Here is a 23,165-nt window from a genome sequence, read left to right as displayed (position 1 = left end):
GGGTTAGATACAGAGTAAAGCTCCCTCTACACTGTCCCCATCAAACACTCCCAGGACAGGTACAGCACGGGGTTAGATACAGAGTAAAGCTCCCTCTACACTGTCCCCATCAAACACTCCCAGGACAGGTACAGCACGGGGTTAGATACAGAGTAAAGCTCCCTCTACACTGTCCCCATCAAACACTCCCAGGACAGGTACAGCACGGGGTTAGATACAGAGTAAAGCTCCCTCTACACTGTCCCCATCAAACACTCCCAGGACAGGTACAGCACGGGGTTAGATACAGAGTAAAGCTCCCTCTACACTGTCCCCATCAAACACTCCCAGGACAGGTACAGCACGGGGTTAGATACAGAGTAAAGCTCCCTCTACACTGTCCCCATCAAACACTCCCAGGACAGGTACAGCACGGGGTTAGATACAGAGTAAAGCTCCCTCTACACTGTCCCCATCAAACACTCCCAGGACAGGTACAGCACGGGGTTAGATACAGAGTAAAGCTCCCTCTACACTGTCCCCATCAAACACTCCCAGGACAGGTACAGCACGGGGTTAGATACAGAGTAAAGCTCCCTCTACACTGTCCCCATCAAACACTCCCAGGACAGGTACAGCACGGGGTTAGATACAGAGTAAAGCTCCCTCTACACTGTCCCCATCAAACACTCCCAGGACAGGTACAGCACGGGGTTAGATACAGAGTAAAGCTCCCTCTACACTGTCCCCATCAAACACTCCCAGGACAGGTACAGCACGGGGTTAGATACAGAGTAAAGCTCCCTCTACACTGTCCCCATCAAACACTCCCAGGACAGGTACAGCACGGGGTTAGATACAGAGTAAAGCTCCCTCTACACTGTCCCCATCAAACACTCCCAGGACAGGTACAGCACGGGGTTAGATACAGAGTAAAGCTCCCTCTACACTGTCCCCATCAAACACTCCCAGGACAGGTACAGCACGGGGTTAGATACAGAGTAAAGCTCCCTCTACACTGTCCCCATCAAACACTCCCAGGACAGGTACAGCACGGGGTTAGATACAGAGTAAAGCTCCCTCTACACTGTCCCCATCAAACACTCCCAGGACAGGTACAGCACGGGGTTAGATACAGAGTAAAGCTCCCTCTACACTGTCCCCATCAAACACTCCCAGGACAGGTACAGCACGGGGTTAGATACAGAGTAAAGCTCCCTCTACACTGTCCCCATCAAACACTCCCAGGACAGGTACAGCACGGGGTTAGATACAGAGTAAAGCTCCCTCTACACTGTCCCCATCAAACACTCCCAGGACAGGTACAGCACGGGGTTAGATACAGAGTAAAGCTCCCTCTACACTGTCCCCATCAAACACTCCCAGGACAGGTACAGCACGGGGTTAGATACAGAGTAAAGCTCCCTCTACACTGTCCCCATCAAACACTCCCAGGACAGGTACAGCACGGGGTTAGATACAGAGTAAAGCTCCCTCTACACTGTCCCCATCAAACACTCCCAGGACAGGTACAGCACGGGGTTAGATACAGAGTAAAGCTCCCTCTACACTGTCCCCATCAAACACTCCCAGGACAGGTACAGCACGGGGTTAGATACAGAGTAAAGCTCCCTCTACACTGTCCCCATCAAACACTCCCAGGACAGGTACAGCACGGGGTTAGATACAGAGTAAAGCTCCCTCTACACTGTCCCCATCAAACACTCCCAGGACAGGTACAGCACGGGGTTAGATACAGAGTAAAGCTCCCTCTACACTGTCCCCATCAAACACTCCCAGGACAGGTACAGCACGGGGTTAGATACAGAGTAAAGCTCCCTCTACACTGTCCCCATCAAACACTCCCAGGACAGGTACAGCACGGGGTTAGATACAGAGTAAAGCTCCCTCTACACTGTCCCCATCAAACACTCCCAGGACAGGTACAGCACGGGGTTAGATACAGAGTAAAGCTCCCTCTACACTGTCCCCATCAAACACTCCCAGGACAGGTACAGCACGGGGTTAGATACAGAGTAAAGCTCCCTCTACACTGTCCCCATCAAACACTCCCAGGACAGGTACAGCACGGGGTTAGATACAGAGTAAAGCTCCCTCTACACTGTCCCCATCAAACACTCCCAGGACAGGTACAGCACGGGGTTAGATACAGAGTAAAGCTCCCTCTACACTGTCCCCATCAAACACTCCCAGGACAGGTACAGCACGGGGTTAGATACAGAGTAAAGCTCCCTCTACACTGTCCCCATCAAACACTCCCAGGACAGGTACAGCACGGGGTTAGATACAGAGTAAAGCTCCCTCTACACTGTCCCCATCAAACACTCCCAGGACAGGTACAGCACGGGGTTAGATACAGAGTAAAGCTCCCTCTACACTGTCCCCATCAAACACTCCCAGGACAGGTACAGCACGGGGTTAGATACAGAGTAAAGCTCCCTCTACACTGTCCCCATCAAACACTCCCAGGACAGGTACAGCACGGGGTTAGATACAGAGTAAAGCTCCCTCTACACTGTCCCCATCAAACACTCCCAGGACAGGTACAGCACGGGGTTAGATACAGAGTAAAGCTCCCTCTACACTGTCCCCATCAAACACTCCCAGGACAGGTACAGCACGGGGTTAGATACAGAGTAAAGCTCCCTCTACACTGTCCCCATCAAACACTCCCAGGACAGGTACAGCACGGGGTTAGATACAGAGTAAAGCTCCCTCTACACTGTCCCCATCAAACACTCCCAGGACAGGTACAGCACGGGGTTAGATACAGAGTAAAGCTCCCTCTACACTGTCCCCATCAAACACTCCCAGGACAGGTACAGCACGGGGTTAGATACAGAGTAAAGCTCCCTCTACACTGTCCCCATCAAACACTCCCAGGACAGGTACAGCACGGGGTTAGATACAGAGTAAAGCTCCCTCTACACTGTCCCCATCAAACACTCCCAGGACAGGTACAGCACGGGGTTAGATACAGAGTAAAGCTCCCTCTACACTGTCCCCATCAAACACTCCCAGGACAGGTACAGCACGGGGTTAGATACAGAGTAAAGCTCCCTCTACACTGTCCCCATCAAACACTCCCAGGACAGGTACAGCACGGGGTTAGATACAGAGTAAAGCTCCCTCTACACTGTCCCCATCAAACACTCCCAGGACAGGTACAGCACGGGGTTAGATACAGAGTAAAGCTCCCTCTACACTGTCCCCATCAAACACTCCCAGGACAGGTACAGCACGGGGTTAGATACAGAGTAAAGCTCCCTCTACACTGTCCCCATCAAACACTCCCAGGACAGGTACAGCACGGGGTTAGATACAGAGTAAAGCTCCCTCTACACTGTCCCCATCAAACACTCCCAGGACAGGTACAGCACGGGGTTAGATACAGAGTAAAGCTCCCTCTACACTGTCCCCATCAAACACTCCCAGGACAGGTACAGCACGGGGTTAGATACAGAGTAAAGCTCCCTCTACACTGTCCCCATCAAACACTCCCAGGACAGGTACAGCACGGGGTTAGATACAGAGTAAAGCTCCCTCTACACTGTCCCCATCAAACACTCCCAGGACAGGTACAGCACGGGGTTAGATACAGAGTAAAGCTCCCTCTACACTGTCCCCATCAAACACTCCCAGGACAGGTACAGCACGGGGTTAGATACAGAGTAAAGCTCCCTCTACACTGTCCCCATCAAACACTCCCAGGACAGGTACAGCACGGGGTTAGATACAGAGTAAAGCTCCCTCTACACTGTCCCCATCAAACACTCCCAGGACAGGTACAGCACGGGGTTAGATACAGAGTAAAGCTCCCTCTACACTGTCCCCATCAAACACTCCCAGGACAGGTACAGCACGGGGTTAGATACAGAGTAAAGCTCCCTCTACACTGTCCCCATCAAACACTCCCAGGACAGGTACAGCACGGGGTTAGATACAGAGTAAAGCTCCCTCTACACTGTCCCCATCAAACACTCCCAGGACAGGTACAGCACGGGGTTAGATACAGAGTAAAGCTCCCTCTACACTGTCCCCATCAAACACTCCCAGGACAGGTACAGCACGGGGTTAGATACAGAGTAAAGCTCCCTCTACACTGTCCCCATCAAACACTCCCAGGACAGGTACAGCACGGGGTTAGATACAGAGTAAAGCTCCCTCTACACTGTCCCCATCAAACACTCCCAGGACAGGTACAGCACGGGGTTAGATACAGAGTAAAGCTCCCTCTACACTGTCCCCATCAAACACTCCCAGGACAGGTACAGCACGGGGTTAGATACAGAGTAAAGCTCCCTCTACACTGTCCCCATCAAACACTCCCAGGACAGGTACAGCACGGGGTTAGATACAGAGTAAAGCTCCCTCTACACTGTCCCCATCAAACACTCCCAGGACAGGTACAGCACGGGGTTAGATACAGAGTAAAGCTCCCTCTACACTGTCCCCATCAAACACTCCCAGGACAGGTACAGCACGGGGTTAGATACAGAGTAAAGCTCCCTCTACACTGTCCCCATCAAACACTCCCAGGACAGGTACAGCACGGGGTTAGATACAGAGTAAAGCTCCCTCTACACTGTCCCCATCAAACACTCCCAGGACAGGTACAGCACGGGGTTAGATACAGAGTAAAGCTCCCTCTACACTGTCCCCATCAAACACTCCCAGGACAGGTACAGCACGGGGTTAGATACAGAGTAAAGCTCCCTCTACACTGTCCCCATCAAACACTCCCAGGACAGGTACAGCACGGGGTTAGATACAGAGTAAAGCTCCCTCTACACTGTCCCCATCAAACACTCCCAGGACAGGTACAGCACGGGGTTAGATACAGAGTAAAGCTCCCTCTACACTGTCCCCATCAAACACTCCCAGGACAGGTACAGCACGGGGTTAGATACAGAGTAAAGCTCCCTCTACACTGTCCCCATCAAACACTCCCAGGACAGGTACAGCACGGGGTTAGATACAGAGTAAAGCTCCCTCTACACTGTCCCCATCAAACACTCCCAGGACAGGTACAGCACGGGGTTAGATACAGAGTAAAGCTCCCTCTACACTGTCCCCATCAAACACTCCCAGGACAGGTACAGCACGGGGTTAGATACAGAGTAAAGCTCCCTCTACACTGTCCCCATCAAACACTCCCAGGACAGGTACAGCACGGGGTTAGATACAGAGTAAAGCTCCCTCTACACTGTCCCCATCAAACACTCCCAGGACAGGTACAGCACGGGGTTAGATACAGAGTAAAGCTCCCTCTACACTGTCCCCATCAAACACTCCCAGGACAGGTACAGCACGGGGTTAGATACAGAGTAAAGCTCCCTCTACACTGTCCCCATCAAACACTCCCAGGACAGGTACAGCACGGGGTTAGATACAGAGTAAAGCTCCCTCTACACTGTCCCCATCAAACACTCCCAGGACAGGTACAGCACGGGGTTAGATACAGAGTAAAGCTCCCTCTACACTGTCCCCATCAAACACTCCCAGGACAGGTACAGCACGGGGTTAGATACAGAGTAAAGCTCCCTCTACACTGTCCCCATCAAACACTCCCAGGACAGGTACAGCACGGGGTTAGATACAGAGTAAAGCTCCCTCTACACTGTCCCCATCAAACACTCCCAGGACAGGTACAGCACGGGGTTAGATACAGAGTAAAGCTCCCTCTACACTGTCCCCATCAAACACTCCCAGGACAGGTACAGCACGGGGTTAGATACAGAGTAAAGCTCCCTCTACACTGTCCCCATCAAACACTCCCAGGACAGGTACAGCACGGGGTTAGATACAGAGTAAAGCTCCCTCTACACTGTCCCCATCAAACACTCCCAGGACAGGTACAGCACGGGGTTAGATACAGAGTAAAGCTCCCTCTACACTGTCCCCATCAAACACTCCCAGGACAGGTACAGCACGGGGTTAGATACAGAGTAAAGCTCCCTCTACACTGTCCCCATCAAACACTCCCAGGACAGGTACAGCACGGGGTTAGATACAGAGTAAAGCTCCCTCTACACTGTCCCCATCAAACACTCCCAGGACAGGTACAGCACGGGGTTAGATACAGAGTAAAGCTCCCTCTACACTGTCCCCATCAAACACTCCCAGGACAGGTACAGCACGGGGTTAGATACAGAGTAAAGCTCCCTCTACACTGTCCCCATCAAACACTCCCAGGACAGGTACAGCACGGGGTTAGATACAGAGTAAAGCTCCCTCTACACTGTCCCCATCAAACACTCCCAGGACAGGTACAGCACGGGGTTAGATACAGAGTAAAGCTCCCTCTACACTGTCCCCATCAAACACTCCCAGGACAGGTACAGCACGGGGTTAGATACAGAGTAAAGCTCCCTCTACACTGTCCCCATCAAACACTCCCAGGACAGGTACAGCACGGGGTTAGATACAGAGTAAAGCTCCCTCTACACTGTCCCCATCAAACACTCCCAGGACAGGTACAGCACGGGGTTAGATACAGAGTAAAGCTCCCTCTACACTGTCCCCATCAAACACTCCCAGGACAGGTACAGCACGGGGTTAGATACAGAGTAAAGCTCCCTCTACACTGTCCCCATCAAACACTCCCAGGACAGGTACAGCACGGGGTTAGATACAGAGTAAAGCTCCCTCTACACTGTCCCCATCAAACACTCCCAGGACAGGTACAGCACGGGGTTAGATACAGAGTAAAGCTCCCTCTACACTGTCCCCATCAAACACTCCCAGGACAGGTACAGCACGGGGTTAGATACAGAGTAAAGCTCCCTCTACACTGTCCCCATCAAACACTCCCAGGACAGGTACAGCACGGGGTTAGATACAGAGTAAAGCTCCCTCTACACTGTCCCCATCAAACACTCCCAGGACAGGTACAGCACGGGGTTAGATACAGAGTAAAGCTCCCTCTACACTGTCCCCATCAAACACTCCCAGGACAGGTACAGCACGGGGTTAGATACAGAGTAAAGCTCCCTCTACACTGTCCCCATCAAACACTCCCAGGACAGGTACAGCACGGGGTTAGATACAGAGTAAAGCTCCCTCTACACTGTCCCCATCAAACACTCCCAGGACAGGTACAGCACGGGGTTAGATACAGAGTAAAGCTCCCTCTACACTGTCCCCATCAAACACTCCCAGGACAGGTACAGCACGGGGTTAGATACAGAGTAAAGCTCCCTCTACACTGTCCCCATCAAACACTCCCAGGACAGGTACAGCACGGGGTTAGATACAGAGTAAAGCTCCCTCTACACTGTCCCCATCAAACACTCCCAGGACAGGTACAGCACGGGGTTAGATACAGAGTAAAGCTCCCTCTACACTGTCCCCATCAAACACTCCCAGGACAGGTACAGCACGGGGTTAGATACAGAGTAAAGCTCCCTCTACACTGTCCCCATCAAACACTCCCAGGACAGGTACAGCACGGGGTTAGATACAGAGTAAAGCTCCCTCTACACTGTCCCCATCAAACACTACCAGGACAGGTACAGCACGGGGTTAGATACAGAGTAAAGCTCCCTCTACACTGTCCCCATCAAACACTCCCAGGACAGGTACAGCACGGGGTTAGATACAGAGTAAAGCTCCCTCTACACTGTCCCCATCAAACACTCCCAGGACAGGTACAGCACGGGGTTAGATACAGAGTAAAGCTCCCTCTACACTGTCCCCATCAAACACTCCCAGGACAGGTACAGCACGGGGTTAGATACAGAGTAAAGCTCCCTCTACACTGTCCCCATCAAACACTCCCAGGACAGGTACAGCACGGGGTTAGATACAGAGTAAAGCTCCCTCTACACTGTCCCCATCAAACACTCCCAGGACAGGTACAGCACGGGGTTAGATACAGAGTAAAGCTCCCTCTACACTGTCCCCATCAAACACTCCCAGGACAGGTACAGCACGGGGTTAGATACAGAGTAAAGCTCCCTCTACACTGTCCCCATCAAACACTCCCAGGACAGGTACAGCACGGGGTTAGATACAGAGTAAAGCTCCCTCTACACTGTCCCCATCAAACACTCCCAGGACAGGTACAGCACGGGGTTAGATACAGAGTAAAGCTCCCTCTACACTGTCCCCATCAAACACTCCCAGGACAGGTACAGCACGGGGTTAGATACAGAGTAAAGCTCCCTCTACACTGTCCCCATCAAACACTCCCAGGACAGGTACAGCACGGGGTTAGATACAGAGTAAAGCTCCCTCTACACTGTCCCCATCAAACACTCCCAGGACAGGTACAGCACGGGGTTAGATACAGAGTAAAGCTCCCTCTACACTGTCCCCATCAAACACTCCCAGGACAGGTACAGCACGGGGTTAGATACAGAGTAAAGCTCCCTCTACACTGTCCCCATCAAACACTCCCAGGACAGGTACAGCACGGGGTTAGATACAGAGTAAAGCTCCCTCTACACTGTCCCCATCAAACACTCCCAGGACAGGTACAGCACGGGGTTAGATACAGAGTAAAGCTCCCTCTACACTGTCCCCATCAAACACTCCCAGGACAGGTACAGCACGGGGTTAGATACAGAGTAAAGCTCCCTCTACACTGTCCCCATCAAACACTCCCAGGACAGGTACAGCACGGGGTTAGATACAGAGTAAAGCTCCCTCTACACTGTCCCCATCAAACACTCCCAGGACAGGTACAGCACGGGGTTAGATACAGAGTAAAGCTCCCTCTACACTGTCCCCATCAAACACTCCCAGGACAGGTACAGCACGGGGTTAGATACAGAGTAAAGCTCCCTCTACACTGTCCCCATCAAACACTCCCAGGACAGGTACAGCACGGGGTTAGATACAGAGTAAAGCTCCCTCTACACTGTCCCCATCAAACACTCCCAGGACAGGTACAGCACGGGGTTAGATACAGAGTAAAGCTCCCTCTACACTGTCCCCATCAAACACTCCCAGGACAGGTACAGCACGGGGTTAGATACAGAGTAAAGCTCCCTCTACACTGTCCCCATCAAACACTCCCAGGACAGGTACAGCACGGGGTTAGATACAGAGTAAAGCTCCCTCTACACTGTCCCCATCAAACACTCCCAGGACAGGTACAGCACGGGGTTAGATACAGAGTAAAGCTCCCTCTACACTGTCCCCATCAAACACTCCCAGGACAGGTACAGCACGGGGTTAGATACAGAGTAAAGCTCCCTCTACACTGTCCCCATCAAACACTCCCAGGACAGGTACAGCACGGGGTTAGATACAGAGTAAAGCTCCCTCTACACTGTCCCCATCAAACACTCCCAGGACAGGTACAGCACGGGGTTAGATACAGAGTAAAGCTCCCTCTACACTGTCCCCATCAAACATCTCCCAGGACAGGTACAGCACGGGGTTAGATACAGAGTAAAGCTCCCTCTACACTGTCCCCATCAAACACTCCCAGGACAGGTACAGCACGGGGTTAGATACAGAGTAAAGCTCCCTCTACACTGTCCCCATCAAACACTCCCAGGACAGGTACAGCACGGGGTTAGATACAGAGTAAAGCTCCCTCTACACTGTCTCCATCAAACACTCCCAGGCCAGGTACAGCACGGGGTTAGATACAGAGTAAAGCTCCCTCTACACTGTCACCATCAAACACTCCCAGGACAGGTACAGCACGGGGTTAGATACAGAGTAAAGCTCCCTCTACACTGTCCCCATCAAACACTCCCAGGACAGGTACAGCACGGGGTTAGATACAGAGTAAAGCTCCCTCTACACTGTCCCCATCAAACACTCCCAGGACAGGTACAGCACGGGGTTAGATACAGAGTAAAGCTCCCTCTACACTGTCCCCATCAAACACTCCCAGGACAGGTACAGCACGGGGTTAGATACAGAGTAAAGCTCCCTCTACACTGTCCCCATCAAACACTCCCAGGACAGGTACAGCACGGGGTTAGATACAGAGTAAAGCTCCCTCTACACTGTCCCCATCAAACACTCCCAGGACAGGTACAGCACGGGGTTAGATACAGAGTAAAGCTCCCTCTACACTGTCCCCATCAAACACTCCCAGGACAGGTACAGCACGGGGTTAGATACAGAGTAAAGCTCCCTCTACACTGTCCCCATCAAACACTCCCAGGACAGGTACAGCACGGGGTTAGATACAGAGTAAAGCTCCCTCTACACTGTCCCCATCAAACACTCCCAGGACAGGTACAGCACGGGGTTAGATACAGAGTAAAGCTCCCTCTACACTGTCCCCATCAAACACTCCCAGGACAGGTACAGCACGGGGTTAGATACAGAGTAAAGCTCCCTCTACACTGTCCCCATCAAACACTCCCAGGACAGGTACAGCACGGGGTTAGATACAGAGTAAAGCTCCCTCTACACTGTCCCCATCAAACACTCCCAGGACAGGTACAGCACGGGGTTAGATACAGAGTAAAGCTCCCTCTACACTGTCCCCATCAAACACTCCCAGGACAGGTACAGCACGGGGTTAGATACAGAGTAAAGCTCCCTCTACACTGTCCCCATCAAACACTCCCAGGACAGGTACAGCACGGGGTTAGATACAGAGTAAAGCTCCCTCTACACTGTCCCCATCAAACACTCCCAGGACAGGTACAGCACGGGGTTAGATACAGAGTAAAGCTCCCTCTACACTGTCCCCATCAAACACTCCCAGGACAGGTACAGCACGGGGTTAGATACAGAGTAAAGCTCCCTCTACACTGTCCCCATCAAACACTCCCAGGACAGGTACAGCACGGGGTTAGATACAGAGTAAAGCTCCCTCTACACTGTCCCCATCAAACACTCCCAGGACAGGTACAGCACGGGGTTAGATACAGAGTAAAGCTCCCTCTACACTGTCCCCATCAAACACTCCCAGGACAGGTACAGCACGGGGTTAGATACAGAGTAAAGCTCCCTCTACACTGTCCCCATCAAACACTCCCAGGACAGGTACAGCACGGGGTTAGATACAGAGTAAAGCTCCCTCTACACTGTCCCCATCAAACACTCCCAGGACAGGTACAGCACGGGGTTAGATACAGAGTAAAGCTCCCTCTACACTGTCCCCATCAAACACTCCCAGGACAGGTACAGCACGGGGTTAGATACAGAGTAAAGCTCCCTCTACACTGTCCCCATCAAACACTCCCAGGACAGGTACAGCACGGGGTTAGATACAGAGTAAAGCTCCCTCTACACTGTCCCCATCAAACACTCCCAGGACAGGTACAGCACGGGGTTAGATACAGAGTAAAGCTCCCTCTACACTGTCCCCATCAAACACTCCCAGGACAGGTACAGCACGGGGTTAGATACAGAGTAAAGCTCCCTCTACACTGTCCCCATCAAACACTCCCAGGACAGGTACAGCACGGGGTTAGATACAGAGTAAAGCTCCCTCTACACTGTCCCCATCAAACACTCCCAGGACAGGTACAGCACGGGGTTAGATACAGAGTAAAGCTCCCTCTACACTGTCCCCATCAAACACTCCCAGGACAGGTACAGCACTGGGTTAGATACAGAGTAAAGCTCCCTCTACACTGTCCCCATCAAACACCTCCAGGACAGGTACAGCACGGGGTTAGATACAGAGTAAAGCTCCCTCTACACTGTCCCCATCAAACTCTCCCAGGACAGGTACAGCACGGGTTAGATACAGAGTAAAGCTCCCTCTACACTGTCCCCATCAAACACTCCCAGGACAGGTACAGCACGGGGTTAGATACAGAGTAAAGCTCCCTCTACACTGTCCCCATCAAACACTCCCAGGACAGGTACAGCACGGGGTTAGATACAGAGTAAAGCTCCCTCTACACTGTCCCCATCAAACACTCCCAGGACAGGTACAGCACGGGGTTAGATACAGAGTAAAGCTCCCTCTACACTGTCCCCATCAAACACTCCCAGGACAGGTACAGCACGGGGTTAGATACAGAGTAAAGCTCCCTCTACACTGTCCCCATCAAACACTCCCAGGACAGGTACAGCACGGGGTTAGATACAGAGTAAAGCTCCCTCTACACTGTCCCCATCAAACACTCCCAGGACAGGTACAGCACGGGGTTAGATACAGAGTAAAGCTCCCTCTACACTGTCCCCATCAAACACTCCCAGGACAGGTACAGCACGGGGTTAGATACAGAGTAAAGCTCCCTCTACACTGTCCCCATCAAACACTCCCAGGACAGGTACAGCACGGGGTTAGATACAGAGTAAAGCTCCCTCTACACTGTCCCCATCAAACACTCCCAGGACAGGTACAGCACGGGGTTAGATACAGAGTAAAGCTCCCTCTACACTGTCCCCATCAAACACTCCCAGGACAGGTACAGCACGGGGTTAGATACAGAGTAAAGCTCCCTCTACACTGTCCCCATCAAACACTCCCAGGACAGGTACAGCACGGGGTTAGATACAGAGTAAAGCTCCCTCTACACTGTCCCCATCAAACACTCCCAGGACAGGTACAGCACGGGGTTAGATACAGAGTAAAGCTCCCTCTACACTGTCCCCATCAAACACTCCCAGGACAGGTACAGCACGGGGTTAGATACAGAGTAAAGCTCCCTCTACACTGTCCCCATCAAACACTCCCAGGACAGGTACAGCACGGGGTTAGATACAGAGTAAAGCTCCCTCTACACTGTCCCCATCAAACACTCCCAGGACAGGTACAGCACGGGGTTAGATACAGAGTAAAGCTCCCTCTACACTGTCCCCATCAAACACTCCCAGGACAGGTACAGCACGGGGTTAGATACAGAGTAAAGCTCCCTCTACACTGTCCCCATCAAACACTCCCAGGACAGGTACAGCACGGGGTTAGATACAGAGTAAAGCTCCCTCTACACTGTCCCCATCAAACACTCCCAGGACAGGTACAGCACGGGGTTAGATACAGAGTAAAGCTCCCTCTACACTGTCCCCATCAAACACTCCCAGGACAGGTACAGCACGGGGTTAGATACAGAGTAAGCTCCCTCTACACTGTCCCCATCAAACACTCCCAGGACAGATACAGCACGGGGTTAGATACAGAGTAAAGCTCCCTCTACACTGTCCCCATCAAACACTCCCAGGACAGGTACAGCACGGGGTTAGATACAGAGTAAAGCTCCCTCTACACTGTCCCCATCAAACACTCCCAGGACAGGTACAGCACGGGGTTAGATACAGAGTAAAGCTCCCTCTACACTGTCCCCATCAAACACTCCCAGGACAGGTACAGCACTGGGTTAGATACAGAGTAATGCTCCCTCTACACTGTCCCCATCAAACACCTCCAGGACAGGTACAGCACGGGGTTAGATACAGAGTAAAGCTCCCTCTACACTGTCCCCATCAAACACTCCCAGGACAGGTACAGCACGGGTTTAGATACAGAGTAAAGCTCCCTCTACACTGTCCCCATCAAACACTCCCAGGACAGGTACAGCACGGGGTTAGATACTGAGTAAAGCTCCCTCTACACTGTCCCCATCAAACACTCCCAGGACAGGTACAGCACGGGGTTAGATACAGAGTAAAGCTCCCTCTACACTGTCCCATCAAACACTCCCAGGACAGGTACAGCACGGGGTTAGATACAGAGTAAAGCTCCCTCCACACTGTCACCATCAAACACTCCCAGGACAGGTACAGCACGGGGTTAGATACAGAGTAAAGCTCCCTCTACACTGTCCCCATCAAATACTCCCAGGACAGGTACAGCACGGAGTTAGATACAGAGTAAAGCTCCCTCTACACTGTCCCCATCAAACACTCCCAGGACAGGTACAGCACGGGGTTAGATACAGAGTAAAGCTCCCTCTACACTGTCCCCATCAAACACTCCCAGGACAGGTACAGCACAGGGGTTAGATACAGAGTAAAGCTCCCTCTACACTGTCCCCATCAAACACTCCCAGGACAGGTACAGCACGGGGTTAGATACAGAGTAAAGCTCCCTCTACACTGTCCCCATCAAACACTCCCAGGACAGGTACAGCACGGGGTTAGATACAGAGTAAAGCTCCCTCTACACTGTCCCCATCAAACACTCCCAGGACAGGTACAGCACGGGGTTAGATACAGAGTAAAGCTCCCTCTACACTGTCCCCATCAAACACTCCCAGGACAGGTACAGCACGGGGTTAGATACAGAGTAAAGCTCCCTCTACACTGTCCCCATCAAACACTCCCAGGACAGGTACAGCACGGGGTTAGATACAGAGTAAAGCTCCCTCTACACTGTCCCCATCAAACACTCCCAGGACAGGTACAGCACGGGGTTAGATACAGAGTAAAGCTCCCTCTACACTGTCCCCATCAACACTCCCAGGACAGGTACAGCACGGGGTTAGATACAGAGTAAAGCTCCCTCTACACTGTCCCCATCAAACACTCCCAGGACAGGTACAGCACGGGGTTAGATACAGAGTAAAGCTCCCTCTACACTGTCCCCATCAAACACTCCCAGGACAGGTACAGCACGGGGTTAGATACAGAGTAAAGCTCCCTCTACACTGTCCCCATCAAACACTCCCAGGACAGGTACAGCACGGGGTTAGATACAGAGTAAAGCTCCCTCTACACTGTCCCCATCAAACACTCCCAGGACAGGTACAGCACGGGGTTAGATACAGAGTAAAGCTCCCTCTACACTGTCCCCATCAAACACTCCCAGGACAGGTACAGCACGGGGTTAGATACAGAGTAAAGCTCCCTCTACACTGTCCCCATCAAACACTCCCAGGACAGGTACAGCACGGGGTCAGACAGGCCCCTTGAACCCATTGACCTGATGAAGATTGATCGAGTAGAATTGGGGATGGGGGACACAATCTCAGGCTCAGGGGTCGGCCATTTAGAATCTTGTTGAGGAGAATTAACATGGTAGAATCAGCACAGTGCGGAAGGAGGCCAGCGAGTCTGCACCTGCCTTAGCACCGATAGGACGCCCTTCCTGGGGCCAAACCCCGTTCCCTATTCCCCGTGACCCCAACTAACCTTTTGGGCAATATTATCACGGCCAGTACACCCTAACCCGCACATCTTTGGACTTGTGGGAGGAAACCGGAGCACCCGGAGGAAACCCACGCACACAGGGGGAGGACGTGCAGACTCCGCACAGACAGTGACCCAGCCGGGAATCGAACCCGGGATCCTGGAGCTGTGAGGCAGCAGTGCTAACCACTCTGCCGCCGTGCTGCCCTGTTTGGAATTCTCTGTCCCAGAGATTTCCCGTCTCCATCGCTCAGTGCAATTAAGACAGCGACCGATAGGCCGAGGGACCCCGGGGGGGGGGGGGGGGGCTGGTGGGAAAGTGAAGCTGAGTTCAGTTAAGCTTAACGACTGTCTTCCGGGCTAACAGAAGCTTCCGCTGGCACCTGGTGGGGTGGGAGGGGGTGTCCGGGAATCAGGGATCACTGTCGATTGAGTCTCAGCTGCTGTTTGTTCTCAGAGGCCGCCCCCAGGCTTAACTGCGCGAGCACAGTGAGCACGAAGAGTAAACAGACGCACACAATCAAACACGTCGCAGTTGAACACTGCAGACTCCCACGGCCACTATTGGAAGAATAGATGAGGGGGTTAGGGAGGGAGTTGTGCCCGGAGTCATCCATCATCACAGTGGGGGGGGGGGGGTCTAGTGATTATCACACTGGGGTTGGCAGGGTCTAGCTGACACTAATTGGCTGCTTCAGTCCCGAACTACACGTCGCGTAAAAATGTTTTCCTCGAAAAGCATTCTGCGGAGGTGTGACAGGAAGGCAAGCGCTTCCCCTCAAGCCCCTCCCTGACATGGCGCGACCGACCTCCGACCCGGAGTCAGAACTCACCCTCTGTCTTACTCTTTCCCTTGCAGTCCTGCAGAGGTTGGGTTTCGAGGGGGGCGACGCCGGGCGCAGGATCCCGCCCCTGAAGCCCAAACGCAGCCCCAACACCCAGCTGTCCGTCTCCTTCGACGAAGCCTCCGGCAGCCGGGCAGCCTCCGTGCCCCCCGGCCCCAGGTACGGCCCGCCCGCTGACCCGGAAGAGGGGGAGGAGGAGGAGCCGGTCTACATTGAGATGGTGGGCGACGTGTTCAAGGAGCAGAGCGCGCCGGCGGATGAAGACTCCGACCACAGCGAGGCCATCTACGAGGAGATGAAGTACCCGCTAGCCGAAGAGGGCTCACGGCAGCTGAAGTGGAGCAAGTTCTCCCTGTCGAGACCCCGAGCTCCCGGGGCCTTTAGCCAAGGCGGTTCCAAGGCCCTTCACCAGACTAATTCCAAAGGCCACCCCCACGACATCCCCCCACCCTTCCCCAACCTCCTCCTCCATCGCCCGCCCCTCCTGGCCTTTCCCCAGCCCGCTTCCCAGAAGGCCTACAAGGCACCAGCGATGGTGGCCAACCAGCCTGGCTCCAAGCTCCCCGTCGCGCTGCACGGCGATCCTGCGCCCACCCCGGGGCACGGGCAGCCGCCCCCGAGGGCGCCAAAGGAGGACGGCCCACCCCAGGGGGCTGTGCTGCCCTCGGGAAGAGCGAGAAGCCACTCCACGCCCCTGCCCCCCCAGACCTCCAGCCACCACCGGGCCGAGAAGGAGCTGCCCACCTCCCAAACCATGAAGGCTTTGGCCCAGTCCGCGCTGATGGCTCACCAGGGCCAGGTCTCCCAGAGGGCAGCGAGGGACGCGAAGCCCGTCTCGCTCAATATCATCTCGTCCTCCGTTAAAGTCACCGCCCACTCGCTGCTCGCCCAGGTTCCCGGCGACCAGAAAGCGGACAAGGAACTCTCCGGCCTCCAGACCATGTTCTGCTCGGTTAGCAGAGCCGGCGTCGCCGGCATGCGGCCCCTCTCCAGCCTCTACAAGATGCCGACGGCCCAGGGGTTGCTGGAGCACGCCGGGCCGCCCTCCATGGTGTGGCCTTACCTCCCGCTGCCCTGCACGCGGCCCCCAGCCTACGAGAGCCTCAAACCAGCTGCCGGCCCGAAGATCTGTCCCGTAGCCTACCACTCCACGGTGAAAACCCAAGGCCAGGACAGGGCCTCAGGCTTCGCCAGCGTCTGCTGCTCGCGGGTGGTCGCCAACGCCGAGGCGGCCCGGGCTTCCTCCGGCGAGGTCAACGTGGGGCACAGCTGGCAGAGGAACCTATCCTACGCCAGGAAGGCACAAGAAGCGGAAGGTAAGAGGATTTGAAAATGAAATGAAGATGGCTGATTGTCACGAGTAGGCTTCAAATGAAGTTACTGTGAAAAGCCCCTAGTCGCCACATTCCGGCGCCTGTTCGGGGAGGCTGGTACGGGAATCGAACCGTGCTGCTGGCCTGCCTTGGTCTGCTTTAAAAGCCAGCGATTTAGCCCAGTGTGCTAAACCCTTGGGAAGGGTTTCGGGCATTCATCGAAGATTACAGCGCAGTACGGGCCCTTCGGCCCTCGATGTTGCGCCGACCCGTGAACCTTGAAGCCTGCCTGAATGGGGCAGGAGGGAAAGGCCGGCCGATGGGTGACAATGAGGCAAAGGCGGGAGTGGGGAGGGAGGGAGGGGGGGCAGATTTCCAGGTCCCTCTCATCCCCAGCTGTCATGGATCACATGGTCTGGAACATTCCGGAACACCGTTCCTCTCCTCAACAGGGAGTCCCTGTTCACCAAAACCTTGCAAAACCCGTCCATGATTTGCAAATGGCGGCAATTTGTTAGTATCCCGGAGCAGATCCCAACATTTGTTACAATCCCGGAGCAGATCCCAACATTTGTTACAATCCCGGAGTAGATCCCAACATTTGTTACAATCCCGGAGCAGATCCCAACATTTGTTACAATCCCGGAGCAGATCCCAACATTTGTTACAATCCCGGAGCAGATCCCAACATTTGTTACAATCCCGGAGCAGATCCCAACATTTGTTACAATCCCGGAGCAGATCCCAACATTTGTTACAATCCCAGAGCAGATCCCAACATTTGTTACAATCCCGGAGCAGATCCCAACATTTGTTACAATCCCAGAGCAGATCCCAACATTTGTTACAATCCCGGAGCAGATCCCAACATTTGTTACAATCCCAGACCAGATCCCAACATTTGTCAGGATCCCGGACCAGATCCCTCCATTTGTTTGGAAAGAATATTTCACGCCAGAAGTGATAACTCTGACCAATTGATATCTTTTATATTGAAATAAACTTTAATTTAAACGCAGGATTAGCTACATTAGCATCAAAGAAACAGCTTTGCAATTATCAGTTAAACAGTTTTTAAACAGAACAGTTTGCTCTCCATGGGGGGGGCGGCACGGTAGCGCAGTGGTTAGCACTGTGAAGTCACAGCTCCACGGTCCTGGGTTCGATTCCCGGCTTGGCTGTGCGTCTGCACGTTCTCCTCCGTGTCTGCGCGGGTTTCCTCCGGGTGCTCCGGTTTCCTCCCACAAGTCCCCGAAAGACGTGCTTGTTGGGTGAATTGGACATTCTGAATTCTCCCCTCCGTGTACCCGAACAGGCGCCGGAATGTGGCGACTAGGGGCTTTTCACAGTAACTTCACTGCAGTGTTAATGTAAGCCTACTTGTGACAATAACAAAGAGTGTTATTACGCCAGCTACTGACTCCAATGAACCAACCCAATACAGTTCAAATGCCACTTATAGGTGAAGTTAACAAACAGATTACTTGCTCAGTCGCGGACACTTTTGGAGCTAGTTCCTTTCAAGAGCCAATCTCTGCTCAACCCAACTGCATTTGGTAAAGCTGATGTTCAACTTAAAATCTTAAAACAAAAGGCAAACTACAGACAGACCTGGCTCCTCCCATTAATTACATAATTTGTATCCCACTAAGCTGTCACATGACCTTCTTAGCTAGGACTAAATACCACCCCTCATAAATTATCTACTCTCTGTGAAGTCTCCAGCAATCATAACAAGTAAATGGTTAGAGTCAATCATGACCTCACCTTTTATGACTTCTTAATCACAGCTTTAGCAGGCGCACGGTCTGGAGACCTTAACCTACGTTCTTTCTTAATATCACTGCAACAAATCATCAATTTCCACCTTCGCATCGCCCCAGTCTCCATCTCTCCGTGTGTGCAGGTGTCACGGGAGCGCACAGGCCTCATTCAGGCATCACTATGTGGGAACCCAGGCCATTTAACTGCAGGGGGCATCACAGCGGGGCCTGCACTCTCTCCAACGCCTGCACAGGCCCCCTCTCCAGGGTGGGATGGAGGCGGGTCTCTCTCACCCCGGCCCCCTGCCCGGAGGTGAGCCAACCCGGTAACATTCATGGTGCTTCTCCAGCATCACCGACTAGGGCACCTTGCGAAAGTGTGACAGTACAGAGGGCCATTCGGCCCTTTTGAGCGAGAGCTATCCAATTCGCCCCACCCAGCCCTTTCCCCCCCCCCCCCCCCCAAAGTCCTGCAAGGTCAGAGGTGCTACGGGAACGCAGGTTGTTGTTGTAGTTATTGGGGCTCGGGCCCCCGTGTTGACACAGCTGACGGTGCTTCCCCTTCGTCCAGCAGGAGGCGCCCCGGGCTGGAGTGGGGCCAGCGACTGCCTGGACAAGGAGGAGAAGGCTTCGGGAATGCCGGTGAAATCTCAGGGACAGGACGGCTCGTCGGTCAAGGGGCCCTCGCGGCCGGAGCTGCCCCAGCCGTGCCCGATGGCGTGCCAACGGAGTGTAGGTAGGGCAGCCGGCTCGATGCGATTGGTTCCCCCTGAAAGGGGCAGGGCAGACACTGCCATCGCCCCCCCCCCCTCCCCCCCCCCACCCCCCCCCCCCCCCCACCACTCCATCCTGCCCTCCGCTGGTCAGCCTGTCTCCCAGAACCACTGCCATTGTCCGTCTGCCACGCCCAGCCCTGTGCCACAACCGAGCTGTGCAACTATGCGAGGCTTCGCCACCAGCCAAGAGCCGTGGGTGGTGATCGGGTGTGAGATTCCGCGGATGATTGGTTTGAAGATGGTTTGAGAACAGGCCAGTTGATGCACAGCCCCTTCGCCCCCAAACCCTTCCCCCCCACCAGCACCTTCCCCCCCCCACCAGCACCTTCCCCCCCCCCCCCCCCACCACCACTCCCGGCCGCCCACAACTCACTCCAGCACAACCCTCAAGATGATCCAAATGAACTTTCCTACTACGTTCCACACCCCTACTACTCTCTGAGTAAAGAAACTGCGTCTGACATCTGTCCTATATCTACCACCCCTCAATTTAAAGCTATGTCCCCTCGTGTTGGTCATCACCATCCGAGGAAAAAGACTCTCACTGTCCACCCTATCTAACCCTCTGACTATCATATATGTCTCTATTAAGTCACCTCTCAGCCTTCTCCTCTCTAACGAAAACAACCTCAAGTCCCTGAGCCTTTCCTCGTAAGACCTTCCCTCCATACCAGGCAACATCCGAGTAAATCTCCTCTGAACCATTTCCAAAGCTTCCACATCCTTTCTATAATGTGGTGACCAGAACTGCACGCAGTACTCCAGGAGCGGCCGCACCAGAGTTATGTACAGCTGCAGCATGACCTTGTGGCTCCGAAACTCAATCCCCTTACTGATAAAGGCTAGCACACCATATGCCTTCTTAACAGCCCTATTAACCTGGGTGGCAACTTTCAGGGATTTATGTACCTGGATGCCGAGATCTCTCTGTTCATCTACACTACCAAGATTCTTGCCATTAGCCCAGTACTCTGCATTCCTGTTACTCCTTCCAAAGTGAACCACCTCACACTTTTCCGCATTAAACTCCATCTGCCACCTCTCAGCCCAGCTCTGCAGCTTATCTATGTCCCTCTGTATCCTATAACATCCTTCAGCACTATCCACAACTCCACCGACCTTCGTGTCATCGGCAAATTTACTAACCCATCCTTCTACACCCTCTTCCAGGTCATTTATAAAAATGACAAACAGCAATGGCCCCAAAACAGATCCTTGCGGTACACCACTAGTAACTGAACTCCAGGATGAACATTTGCCATCAACCACCACCCTCTGTCTTCTTTCAGCTAGCCAATTACTGATCCAAACCGCTAAATCACCTTCAATCCCATACTTCCTTATTTTCTGCAATAGCATACCGTGGGGAACCTTATCAAACGCCTTACTGAAATCCATATACACCACATCAACAGCTTTACCCTCATCCACCTGTTTGGTCACCTTCTCAAAAAACTCAATAAGGTTTGTGAGGCATGACCTACCCTTCACAAAACCGTGTTGAGTATCGCTAATCAACTTGTTCTTTTCAAGATGATTATAAACCCTATCTCTTATAACCTTTTCCAACATTTTACCCACAACCGAAGTAAGGCTCACAGGTCTATAATTACCAGGGTTTTCTCGACAACATTGTCTTTCTCCAGTGTAAACACTGACGAAAAATATCCATTTAACGCTTCCCCTATCTCCTCTGATTCCACACACAACTTTCCACTACTATCCTTGATTGGCCCTAATCTTACTCTAGTCATTCTTTTGTTCCTGATATACCTGTAGAAAGCCTTAGGGTTTTCCTTGATCCTATCCGCCAACGACTTTTCGTGTCCTCTCCTCGCTCTTCTTAACTCTCCCTTTAGGTCGGGGTGGGCAAACTTTTCCGTGCAAGGGCCACATTCAGAAATTCACAATTCACAAAGGGCCGCATAGTATTAAGTAAAATAATTACTTCACCCGGTTATGATTCTGGGCGCCTCATATAGAACATAGAACAGTACAGCACAGAACAGGCCCTTCGGCCCTCGACGTTGTGCCGAGCAATGATCACCCTACTCAAGTCAACGTATCCACCCTATACCAGTAAGTAGCCCAACAGCCCCCCCCCCCCCCCCCCAATTAACCTTTAAAAAAAATTTTTTTTTTTTAAATTTAAAAAAAATTTTTTTTTTTTTTTTTAATGACTTGGTGGGCCGCAGAAATACCTTTGGCGGGCCGCATGCGGCCCGCGGGCCGTAGTTTGCCCACCCCTGCTTTAGGTCCTTCCTGGCTAACTTGTAACTCTCAAGTGCCCTAACTGAGCCTTCATGTCTCATCCTAACATAAGCCTTCTTCTTCCTCTTGACAAGTGCTTCAACGTCCTTAGTAAACCACGGTCCCCTTGCTCGACAACTTCCTCCCTGCCTGACAGGAACATACTTATCAAGGACACGCAGTAGCTGTTCCTTGAAAAAGCTCCACATTTCGATTGTACCCATCCCCTGCAGTTTCCTTCCCCATCCTATACATCCTAAATCTTGCCGAATAGCATCATAATTGCCTTTCCCCCAGCTATAATTCTTGCCTTGCGGTATATACCTATCCCTGCCCATTGCTAAAGTAAACATAACCGAGTTGTGATCACTATCACCAAAGTGCTCACCTACATCTAAATCTAACACCTGGCCGGGTTCATTACCCAGTACCAAATCCAATGTGGCCTCGCCCCTTGTTGGCCTGTCTACATACTGTGTCAGAAAACCCTCCTGCACACACTGCACAAAAACTGACCCACCTATAGTACTCGAACTATCGTATTTCCAGTCAATATTTGGAAAGTTAAAGTCCCCCATAACAACTACCCTGTTACTCTCGCTCCTGTCAAGAATCATCTTTGCAATCCTTTCCTCTACATCTCTGGAACTATTCGGAGGTCTATAGACAACTCCCAACAGGGTGACCTCTCCTCTACTGTTCCTAACCTCGGCCCATACTACCTCAGTAGACGAGTCCTCAAACGTCCTTTCTACCGCCGTAATACTTTCCTTGATTAACAAAGCCACCCCCCCCCCCCCCCCCCCACCCTCTTTTACCATCTTCTCTGTTCTTACAGAAACATCTAAATCCTGGAACCTGCAACAACCATTCCTGTCCCTGCTCTACCCATGTCTCCGAAATCGCCACAACATCGAGATCCCAGGTACCAACCCATGCTGCAAGCTCACCCACCTTATTCCGGATGCTCCTGGCGTTGAAGTAGACACACTTCAAACCAGCGTCTTGCTTGCCGGTGCCCTCTTTCGAACTTTTAACCCTATCCCTGACCTCACTACTCTCAACATCCTGTACACTGGGACTACATTTAGGTTCCCATCCCCCTGCTGAATTAGTTTAAACCCCCCCGAAGAGCACTAGCAAATCTCCCCCCCAGGATATTGGTACCCCTCTGGTTCAGGTGAAACCATCCTGTTTGTAGAGGTCCCACCTGCCCCA

The 23,165-nt window shown here is 52.7% G+C and overlaps 1 protein-coding gene across 1 annotated transcript in view; it reads left to right on the top strand.

The window, feature by feature from the left end:
* The window catches only part of LOC119958465 (neuronal tyrosine-phosphorylated phosphoinositide-3-kinase adapter 1), a gene marked incomplete at its 3' end in the record, with an annotated part of 46,575 nt that extends 23,740 nt beyond the window's left edge, over positions 1 to 22,835 (top strand). Inside the window, exons 3-5 of the mRNA XM_038787007.1 lie at positions 15,860 to 17,161; positions 19,496 to 19,657; positions 22,786 to 22,835. Of these exons, the coding sequence (XP_038642935.1) occupies positions 15,860 to 17,161; positions 19,496 to 19,657; positions 22,786 to 22,835 (1,514 nt within the window). The remainder of the gene's footprint in view (positions 1 to 15,859; positions 17,162 to 19,495; positions 19,658 to 22,785) is intronic.
* Positions 22,836 to 23,165: the final 330 nt, after the last annotated feature.

The sequence above is a fragment of the Scyliorhinus canicula genome, chromosome 29, assembly GCF_902713615.1.
Source record: "Scyliorhinus canicula chromosome 29, sScyCan1.1, whole genome shotgun sequence".
Classification (NCBI taxonomy): domain Eukaryota; kingdom Metazoa; phylum Chordata; class Chondrichthyes; order Carcharhiniformes; family Scyliorhinidae; genus Scyliorhinus; species Scyliorhinus canicula.
The sequence above is the reverse complement of the archived record's forward strand: the minus strand, read 5'-3'. Positions and strand labels throughout refer to the sequence as shown.